General features: G+C 35.7%; 1 protein-coding gene across 1 annotated transcript; it reads left to right on the top strand.

Annotated features, from left to right (window-relative positions):
* The first annotated feature begins 8,315 nt into the window (after nt 1-8,315).
* LOC126819435 (uncharacterized) lies at nt 8,316-11,567 on the top strand. The gene has a single exon (XM_056101553.1). The coding sequence runs from the start codon at nt 8,626-8,628 to the stop codon at nt 10,657-10,659; it is 2,034 nt and encodes a 677-aa protein (XP_055957528.1). The 5' UTR covers nt 8,316-8,625; the 3' UTR covers nt 10,660-11,567.

The following is an 11,567-nucleotide window of genomic DNA, read 5'->3' on the forward strand; positions in this document are numbered from 1 at the left end:
GAACTAGAAGCTATATGGGTTTTTACTTGTAATTAGATTTTAGTGTGTTGCGAATGTTTTCATTTCTGACAAGAAAAAATTATGTGACAACCCTTGTTAACTCCTCAGACCACTTGCTGTGGGCGCATGTTTCGTTGCCAGTTAATCTATCTTTACCAACTATGTCCAGCTGGTTACAGCAAATCGGCGCATTTAACAAACTTGTCAAAGTACTTTGAAATCGACAATACTGTCACATGACATCTCCACTAAATACAAATTGATTTGGCACGTCGATAAAAACGGCTGTCGGTCCTGATAGCTAAGGTAGTATGAGTAGAGGTATGATGTAATTAAATACAACGTATAGCTTTCAGCTGTCATGGTTGCTGGAGATGTTTTCTCGAAGTATGTTTTTTTTTGCCCAAATATTGTCACTACTGTTGAATATGCCCAGGTTGTGACCGCATCCTCCAATATCTTCTGAATCCCCGGTTGTACGTGACAAGGAGTAGGGTCGCCTGAACAACCTCATGGGTTTTCTCTGGGTCCTCGGTTTCCTCCCACTGCTAAAGTCCCCTACGCGCAAGCAAATTATTGAAATAAAATTAAACCATATGTTAGTGTTAGTCCCGAAATGACCTAGTCTGTGTCGAGTGGACGTTAAACCCCATTTCTCTGTCTCTCCAATATCTTCCAATAACAAACGTAGAGGGACATATACAAATTGAAAATCAGTATGTTCTCCGTGTTTAATTGGCAAAGGTGGTAAGGATGGGAGACAAGGTGTGCCATCATAGGCTGTGCACTGCATTTCATGTGTGTGTGTTATAGATGCAATGGAGTGGGGCTTAGTGAATGGTCTAACATGCACTTTAGATCATAAGACCTGCCATTGAGTCAAGTGGCATACAAGGAGTAGGGTCGCCTGATCAACCTCCTGGATGTACATCAGGCACTCTGGTTTCCTCCCATTGATAAAGACCCCTACATGCAAGCAAAGTATTGAAATAAAATTTAGCGTAATATGTTAGTCCCAAAATGACCTAGTCTGTGTCAAGTGGATGTTAAACCCCAATTCATTCCATTTTGTACTGTGATGAGTGGATGTTAAAACCAATTGTTATTGATGTTAAACCCCAATTTAATCCATTTTGTACTGTGTTGAGTGGATGTTAAACCCAGTTATTATTAAAACAAATTATTTTGTTCTGTTTCAAGGATCAATGGATGTGGTGGAACCAACCGATCTGGACAGACTTGAAGCTGACTTGAACAACGTCGAGAGGGAACTCAACAAAACAAACATCGAACAAGAATTTAAAAATCTCGCCCAAGCTAACGAACAAATCAAAGCTTGGTCCCGTCGTAATTCAGTGAATTATTCTCAGCTAGAAGCCGATGTGAACAATATTGAAGATATTAAAAACTCTCTCCCCGATCAATGTTATAAAAGTATTGAAATCGAATCACCTGCTGGGAAACGATAACGTACACTAACAGTATTCATAAATTAATTTATCAGTTCAATGTGCCACATCGTAGGAACTTGACGTTCTCAAGTTTATTTTAGATTTTAACGTTGTTAAATACAACGAACAGATGAACGAACGGGGTTGGAGATTAGGGGATGGTGTCCTGAAATGTGATATTATATAGGGGCTGTAAACAAAAAAATAGAAAGAAGGGATGAATATATGGAATATATGAAAGCGAACCAGACTGGTTTGAAAATGGCAGAGAAGTAGTCAAGTATTATTGAAAGACTGCAGTAGAAATGGTTCCCTAAAATAGGGGCTGAAATCACATCCCTGTACAAAAAAACCCAACATAATCATGAAAGTCCCCTGTCAATTCTATTGATTAGCTGATAACTAAGTTTAGTATATTTTTTTAGAATAACTGAAAGGAAATTAGTTCTTCTCCATTTAGTTTTATATCATATTTACCATGATGAATCTTTTTTTTTTAAATTAAGGCTGATTGTATAACCTCTTACCATAGCTAAATGTTGATTGTAAAACCTCACACCATAGCTAAAGGCTGATTGTAAAACCTCCCACCATAGCTAAAAGGCAGATTGTTAAACTTCCTATCATAGCTAAGGGTTTATTGTATAACCTCTTACCATAGCTAAGGGCTGATTGTATAACCTCTTACCATAGCTAAGGGCTGATTGTATAACCTCTTACCATAGCTAAAGGCTGATTGTATAACCTCTTACCATAGCTAAAGGCCGATAGTAAAACTTCCTATCATAGCTAAAGGCTGATTGTATAACCTCTTACCATTGCAAAAGGCTGATTGTATAACCTCTTACCATTGCAAAAGGCTGATTGTATAACCACCTACCAAATTTTAGTAAACAGATTATCAAGCCTTAAAATTGAGAATTTTAAAATAACTTGAGTAGAACTTTACCTAATGTAGTAATTGTCCACTCAGTCATTAATATTTACTATCGATTATAAAGCATTGAAAGCGACCCTTACTATTGAGAATTTTAAAACTCAAGTAGGCCTTTAGCTAATGTAGGAGTTGTCCATTCAGCCCTTAATATTTACTGTCAATCACAAAGCGTTAATATTTTACAAAGTACGATAATCATACCTCATATAGTGATATTCATCCATTGTCTAATTTTGTTTTGCCTTGTTTTGATTGAAAATGGCATCTTTTTTATAATCTAGTAACCATTTATTAATTACGATGATAAGTGTTCATGTTTTTGGGGGTCACTTTGTGTCCTAAATCATGCGTTTGTTTTTATAGAAATACTGTTACTAGCAGCAGGGCTTCACTTTAAGGCTGGTTTCTGTATAAAAGGGTGTGGTCATTGCTCATCATAAAGGTTACAACATATAATCTAAATATTTCTAGCCAGAAGGCAGTCGAAATGTTATATACTCTAAGTAGTATAATAGTGGTCTTCTATTCTAACTGCTTCCATCTAGGGTGTTATTAGAGTCTAGCTGAAGCCTCTCTCTGTGGGTAATATATTGAGGGGTCTAGCTGTAACATGTTATAGTGATGTCCCTTTGTGTAATTTCTAACATAGGTGTAGTCGGTGGACACCAACATCAGTGTTGTAGTGAAGTCACAGTGTATAATATATAAGGGTCTCTCTATAACATGGTACACCTTCATTAGTGGACACAAACATCATTGTAACAGTGAAGTCACAGTGTATAATGATGATCTCTCTATAACATGGTACAAAAACGTCAGTGTTACAGTGAAGTCACAGTGTATAATGATGGTCTCTCTGTAACATGGTACACCAACATCAGTGTTATAGTGAAGTTCTAGTGTATATGTTATACAGGTCTCTCTATAACTCTGATGTATTTAGGGAACATTGCTAAATTTCAACACTTGCTTCCAAACAAATTACCCGGGGAACTGGGGAGAGTGGTTTGGCAGACACCACAGACAGAAAATGATAAATTAAATGTTGAATTATGAACAGAAATATGTTAAAATTTTCTTACTCTTATCATTGGAGGATGGTCGGTGGGCACGTCAAGATCTATGTCGAGATCTATATGCGGGTTATTACGCGAGTATTGACATTTTGTAACTCTCATGTAGTAAGTTAGATCTTGGCTATTTTTGTAATTTATGCTTCGTTGCAGTTCACCATCTTATCTAGTCATATAACTGCGAACAAATTATCAAACATGGAAAACTTGCAGCCTTTAGTAATCTGAAGGCTCAGAGTTATCTCCCTTGTAGATTAATTTAAGTTTGTGTAAAATTGGGAAAGTTTTTGTAAATTCAGCACCAAAGCTTAATGGATTAAATAAAGACACGCTTCTATGGAATAAATACTGCAGGACACAATTCTATAGAATTCAATTGCTGTTTATTACTGAGATAGAGGACACAATTCTATTGAATTCAATTGCTGTTTATTACTGAGACACAGAATCCAATTCTATAGAATTCAGTTGCTGTTTATTACTTAGCGAGGTTTTAACTAGCATTCTCAGTCAGTAATAAACAGTAATTGTATTCCATGGAATTGTATCCTGTATATTTTCATTTTAATTACTACATGCCACATTAGAATGGCTATATACACATAGCCTTAATACCATTCTCCCATGAAAGTCTTGCTATTCAGCATTCAAACTGCAAGGGAAGATGGCTCTGCTTAGGAGAATGTCTTAATACTGGTACTGTAAATGAAAAGTAGTAATAACATTTGAATTGTAGCTTGTTGTGTTTAATTTATAAGTAGAAGCACACCGTGGACTGCTCACCACTATTAACTTTTATATCTCTGTACTTGCTTCGCCCAGATTTTTTTTAAAAAAAAAAAAAATATTTTTAACAAATAATAATATGCATGTACATGTACTTACAATTTAATTATGTAAATATACATATTATATTTTATCAATTTTATAATTGAAATCAAATTTCTGGTTAATAGTTTACGATTGTAATGTAATAGCCTTTAGGAAGAGTGAACCATCGGTTGTCAACATGTAAGAGGTCAAGGTCTTCTCAACCTGTGAATTGATTAACTTTTTTCTTGGCAAATAAAGGTATATTTTATCATGCCTGAAGGGTGTGTATTTGGTGAGGGGTTGGATGGTCTTGTGGTCTCATACCTGTAGATTCAAAGTCAAGGTATGTCAGTCCTGAAATAACTGAGTTTTAGTGTTGAGAGTGGACGTTAAACTCCATTCCCTACCATTCTCTGTGTGTATCTTACCCTAAATGAACATATTCTCCCCTCCCACCTTATGTTACAGAATTTCGTGAATTGAAATCATGATTTGGATAGATTCTGCCCAGGTGAGAAGATATTGCGGCCTATAAGTTGACTCCCTATTAGTTGATTCACCTTTATATTAGAAACAAACACCTTCATTTTCACACCTGAGGCATTAATAACAAAACCTTAAACTAAAATATTTGAAGAATTTGTGCTAGGATATTTGTGCTAGGATTTGAAGAATTTGTGCTAGGATATTAATTATCAACCAATGAAAATATCTGCATCGATAAAATATTTTACTTTGAGTTTTCATGAATAAGGGTCTTAGTCAGTTGTACTACTTGGTACCACTTGTGATGTCTTGAATAAAACAATGTCTTTTATTTTCTATGAATTGTAACAAATTAGTGCCAAAATGAAAATTGATTGTATTCTTGTAAAAATTTTGCCATTTAGCTGTTATAAGATATCTGAAGCCTTATTGACAAAATCTATAAACTAAGATATTGTAATAACATAGCCTTTTCATTGGCCAAAAGATCAACATTGTACTAACATTTTAACTCCTAACCAATAAAAAGGCGTCATCCTTAAAATATTTTAAATTTAGTTGTTACGAATTAGCCATCTGTTTGGTTAGTTTTAATCATTTAAAGAAAGTGCTGAAACACAATTCTGTATAAACCCCCAAGAACCATTCAAGCAGCAATAGTTGTACAATTTGGGGGCTTGTCCTGGATAGAAACTAAATATACAAACTTTGTAAATTGACATGCACGAAATCATTTTTTTTAAAACTGAATATGTCTAATATTTTCATTTTTAATTATATACTGTAATGTTCATTCAAACCTTTTTTAAATTTTGTATTTTATAAAAAAAAAAAAAAATGATGTGTGTCCATGTTTTTCGTGCATTTAATTATTTGTTTAAATTCGCTATAAATGTGTTAATGTAGCCTATTTGTTTATAATACACATGTAAAATCATTTAAATATTTAACATATACCAAATTATTGATATTAACTGGACACTATTCTTAGGAAAAAATCTTCAGTTAAATTCAAATAAATAAGTTAACAGTGTTGATAAAATGGTAGAAAATGTTTTTATAAAGAAATATGAAATGACACGGTCTATCTTGTTTCTTGAATGAAAAAAAGGAAATGCAGACTCTTTCTGGACCAACTGGTGTCATTTCTCATGTTAGGAAAGGAGTTTGGGTGGCCAAGTGGTCTGTAGCATGAGCTTTAGATCATAAGGTCTGTCATTTAGTCATGTGTTGTGGTTCTCGTATCCAGACTTGTGTGTGATAAGGAGTAGGATAATCTGCCTAATTGTTTGGGTTTTCTCCCATTTCTCTGGTTTTCCCCACTGTCATTTAGTCCAGTGCAATGGTTACGGTCCCAGGCTTGTATGCCCCCTCCCCGACTGTTAAAAACCCCAGCAATAGACATATTGAAGTAAAAATTTACCACATATCTCTCTCATGTGAGTTTAAATAGCTAATGTATATGTCTGCTGTGTGGGGGTTTTTTTATTCAGAACAGTAGCGAAAAGATAACATACCACTGTAGGCCTAAATACTAAAACTGTAGTTTTTTTCTAAGAAAAGTGTCCAGAATCGACCCACAAAATATTTACCAAACTATAATTAATTGTATATTATCAACTTTTAAATTTTTTAAATCAATTTTATATCAGATTTCTTATTGATTTTTTTCAATTATGTAAGATAAATTGACTGATTATATCCCCCAAGGAAACTTACATGTGCTGTACTTCTATTATGCATAATATTTTATTGTTTTGTTTTCTTTACTCCCATTTTTACACAAAATAATTATCCTTTTTTTTTCCTCATTTCAAGGCATTTGCTCAAATAGCGTTTTTTTCGTCTCCTCCATAACTCTCTATTCATTGTTTCTGTTGTTGTTTGTGTGTAGAAATGGGAGAATTGAGATCTGAATCATCTCTTTGTAAATTAACTAAAAACAATCGCTCGTGACGTCAAATAAACTTATTCGTCATTCTGCACTTATATCATGTAATTAAAGAATTTTGTTCAAAATTTGCCTCTGTTATTTAATTGCCATTTGCCAACGTACTTCATAAGTTTAATCCAACCAAAGGCTTAACTGGGCTTTGAATCCCACGTATGTCTCCGACATCTCATATGCTGTGTAAAAATGTCACTTGAAAACACGGTGTTCAAATTCGGGAACAAAAAAGATTAGGCTATTTAAATATGAAGAAAAACGAGATTATATATTCTCAATGTAAGATACTTAAGCCAGGTCGGTCATTAATGGGCGTGATTACCGATATCAGGTGGGTAAGAGGAGAACCCAACTTCCCCACCCCCACCCCCCTTTGCCTACCATCACGTATCGATTCAGTTTAAAGGTATTAAATCGCTAATATTTTGGGCCTAGAAATTGGCACAAATGGGCCGGCCGCATATAAATATGAATTTATATAAACTGTTTTACATACAATCGTTTCCGTTTTACTGTGAATTGTCATCAGTTATATTCGGCGAAATACGCCAGAAGTCTCAACTGAAAGACAGTTTCTAGCGTCTGGTTATTCCAGTCAACACCGATAGTATATATTGCGCATGCTCTCCAAATAAGAATATGGCATCACCGTTTGACATGACTTGTGGAATATCTCTAGCCTCATTCTTTGAGCACCTTGTTACAAATGGCGCTGGAACGCATTATGGTACACGATTCGTGTACCAATGGTAAAATGTTTATTTTGTCTTAAATATTGGATACCAGAAGCCCATCTTTCCAGGTAAGACCACAACACCAATGCTGAGTTAAATTGCAAAAACAATCGTGTTTTCAATGTCGAAGATTTTGGATGATATTGAGTTACGGACTTGGCTACTTTAAAGTTCAAGAAAAACTACTTTCCACGAATTGATTACACAGTCGTTATTCAGTTTAAAGGAGCTAAATCGCTAACATTTGGGATCTAGAAATTGACAAAAGTGGGTCGCAACGCATATAATACTGTAATATGAATGTATATAAACTGATTTACATTCAATGGTTTCCGTTTTTACTCCAATTTCAAATCTAATGTTCGGCGAAATAAGCCAGGTCTCAAGCGAGTGCAAATTTATATAGCGTCTGGTTATTCCAGTCTACATACGCCGTTTGATTTGGTGCAATGTATCTAGCCTCGTCCCTCGAGTCTCTTGATACAACTGGGGCTGAAGCGCATTATGGTACACGATTCGTATACCAATGGTAAAATGTTTATTTTGTCTTAAATATTGGATATCAAAAGCACATCTTTTTCCGGTATGATCACAACATGAATGTTGATTTAATTTGACAAATAATTCGTGTTTTCAATGTTGAAGATTTTGGATGATATTAAGTTAGAGACTTAGCTACTTTAAAGTGAAAGTAAAACTAACTACTTTCCACGAATTGTTTACACGGTCGTTATGACGGGGTACAATACGCCAATAAACATACTGCCACCATTCACATATTTCTTCAGTTTAAAGTAAAAGTAAAACTAACTAGTTATTCAGTTTAAAGTGAAAGTAACTACTTTCCATGAATTATTTACACGGTCGTTATGACAGGGTACAATACGACAATAACCATACTGGTTAGTTGAGGGAGGGTTGGTATCGTGTGTACCAGTAGGACGTTAGATCTCAGCCCAATTTCATTTCGTTTATCCTGTGGATCAGTTCGATGTTAAACCCTATTTCATATCATGTACCGTGTGTTTTAGTGGGACGTTAAACGCCATTTACAGAGTGTACTAGTGAAGCGCCATAAATAGGCAACTGTATATATGTAGAGATCAAACGCTGGATTCTAAACCTCTGTTATGGGATATTGCGAAATAAATTAGTCGCGGATTGTAGAAACAGTTTGTCGTCAATGACCATGGAGGATAAACGTAACCGGTATGTCTGTAGCATATGTCAAGATCGTTTTACCAAACCCAAAATTATTTCGTGTTTTCACACATTTTGTGAAGACTGTCTGGGGAGTCACATCGAGGAAACTGCAGAGAATTCTTGTTTTTTGTGCCCGGTTTGCCGAACAGATATTGTAGTTCCCAAAGGCGGCGTGGCGAAATTCTCACCTAATTTTTATATTGAAGAAGAGACGGAAGTTAAACCCCAGGAAAAGAGACGAAGTTGCACAGAACACGAAACAGAGGAATTGGACTTCTATTGTGAGACTTGTACCGAAATCATCTGTATCAAGTGTTTGATGTCGAATCATAAAGACCACAAGACCCCTCAGTTGAAAGACTGTGAAGAAGCCGTGAAGATGGAGCTGACCAAACTACAAACAGAACTCGAGGAACAATATACCAAAATTGATAGGTATGTAGCTTCCATTGTTACCAATGTAACTGTGATGAGAGAATCTAAAACTGAAACTTGTAAGAAGATCGACGAACAGGTACAAAAGATATGTGATGCTGTAACAGCACTAGGAAACGAATCTAAGAAGGAAGTTGAGACAACGTGTGATGAGGAGGAGCAAAAGATGAATAAAATAATAGAAAAGATGAAAAACGCCACACAACATATGGAAGCCACCATTGAACATTTGAAACATGTTTTGAAAAAAAACTCTGTAGGTGAAAACATTAAAGTTCTTCCAGAAATAAGAAGCGAAAAAGCAGAAAAATGTTCAACCGACTTGGCATGTCTGCCTCATGTTGTGACAGAATACAGGGCAAGTATGGTCAACCTTGCCGGTCTATCTGGCTATCTTGGAGAGTTGTCCATTTTACGTGGTCCAACATTTCAACATAAATTCAGGTTGTCTAAACATTCCAAAAGGCGGACATTTGAAAGTACAGTATACCGTGTTGAGGACCTGTCATGGTTTCTACGAATTGCCACCAGAGAAAACAGTGATCTTGTGAATATAGGTGTATATTTATACTTAGGAGATCAACCAGCCCTTGAATCGGTGACAACTCGCATTAAACTAGAACTTCTTCGGGCCTCTGATAGAAAACGGTTAGGTACTAAAGAAGATACCAAAACGTTTACTGGATTAATAGACTGCTATCGATGGAATGATGTACCTACAAAGACATTTATTTTGAACACCTCTGTGCCTGTTGGTTTTGGTAGCACCCCATTTACAAATGCAACAGTCGGGGGACTTTGTGGTAGCAGTAATCCTGTATCAAATGCAACTGCCGGGGGACGTTTTGGTAGCAGTGCTCCTGTATCAAAAGCAACAGCCGGGGGACTTTTTGGTGGCAGTACTCCTGTATCAAAAGCAACAGCCGGGGGACTTTTTGGTGGCAGTACTCCTGTATCAAAAGCAACAGCCGGGGGACTTTTTGGTATCAGTACTCCTGTATCAAAAGCAACAGCCGGGGGACTTTTTGGTACCAGTACTCCTGTATCAAATGCACCAGCCGGGGAACTTTTTGGTGGCAGTACTCCTGTATCAAATGCATCAGCCGGATTACTTTTTGCTGGCAGTAATCCTGTATCAAATACAACTGCCGGGGGACGTTTTGGTAGCAGTGCTCCTGTATCAATTGCAACAGCCAAAGGACTTTTTGCTTTTGGTAGCTGTACTCCAGTATCAAATGCAACAACCGGATTACATTTTAGTAACTGTACTCCTGTATCAAATGCAACTGCCGGGGGACATTTAGGTAGCAGTACTCCTGTATCAAATGCAACCTTCGCGGGAATGTTTGGTGGCAGTACACATGTATCAAATTCAACATTCGGGGGACGTTTTAGTGGCAGTACTCCTGTATCAAATTCAACAGCCGAGGTACGTTTCGGTGGTAGTACTCTTGTATCAAATTCAACAGTCGGGGGACGTGTTGTTGGCAGTTTTCCTGTATCAAGGCAGAGTCCTTCAGAAGATAAATATTTTCTAGTTCAGGCAAACGTTATCATCGAAAATACAAAAACAAAATAACAACATTTTGTCCTAAACTGTTAACTATAAATGAGCCGCTGTATTCGTAGTGTATGTATGAATATGTAACTCTTCCCTCAAATTAAAGGATTGGGTTGTTTTTCTTTAAAAATTCAGCAAATGTTAATACAGCTTCTGGATTCAATAATTAAATTAGTAGACATTGATAATTTTTTGTATGGTCTAAAATAATACATCTAAAATAATATTAGTGATGGCTACAAATACATTATCCCGATTTTAAATATTACATTCATTATTTCATTCATTCTAATCTAAAGCGTTCGACTTTCCGTGAAGTTGAGAATCATAAATAAACCGTTTTATTCGTAATATATTTTTTTATTCATAAATTAATTACAAAGAGAAATTTTGCCCGGACAGGGGAACTACAACCTACTCCTATTTAGAACTCCAACTTTCAAGAGTTTTTTTTTTTAAATGTACGCCAGCGTGTGCGCGGGATCTCGACTTTTCATGCCACCCGAATGACCCCAGATCCTCTGTCATGCACGACTTGAAAACCTCAGTGAACTTTCTCTACCTAACATGAATCTTAGATATTGATTCATTAGGTATATATAGTTCTTTATACTAATGTATATCAAATATTTGTATTAAAGTTTAATTATTAAGATAGATATTAAGCAATCTGAACAACAGACCCAAATCACCTGCAGAGACCATTTATTTTTCGAAGTTAGTTACGTACGAGTTAGTAAGCGGGGGATAGCGTCTGGTTACAAAAATGTAATCGAAGCAATACAAACAATAACCTTAATTCTTTAATAAACCCAGTTCGACTTGAAATAACTCTAGGTTTTATAAGTTGATTAGTTTTTATTTTCGTCGCCTAATAATTCATTATGTATATGTATATTTTATGCATATAAATATAATGTGAAATA

The sequence above is a fragment of the Patella vulgata genome, chromosome 1, assembly GCF_932274485.2.
Source record: "Patella vulgata chromosome 1, xgPatVulg1.2, whole genome shotgun sequence".
Classification (NCBI taxonomy): domain Eukaryota; kingdom Metazoa; phylum Mollusca; class Gastropoda; family Patellidae; genus Patella; species Patella vulgata.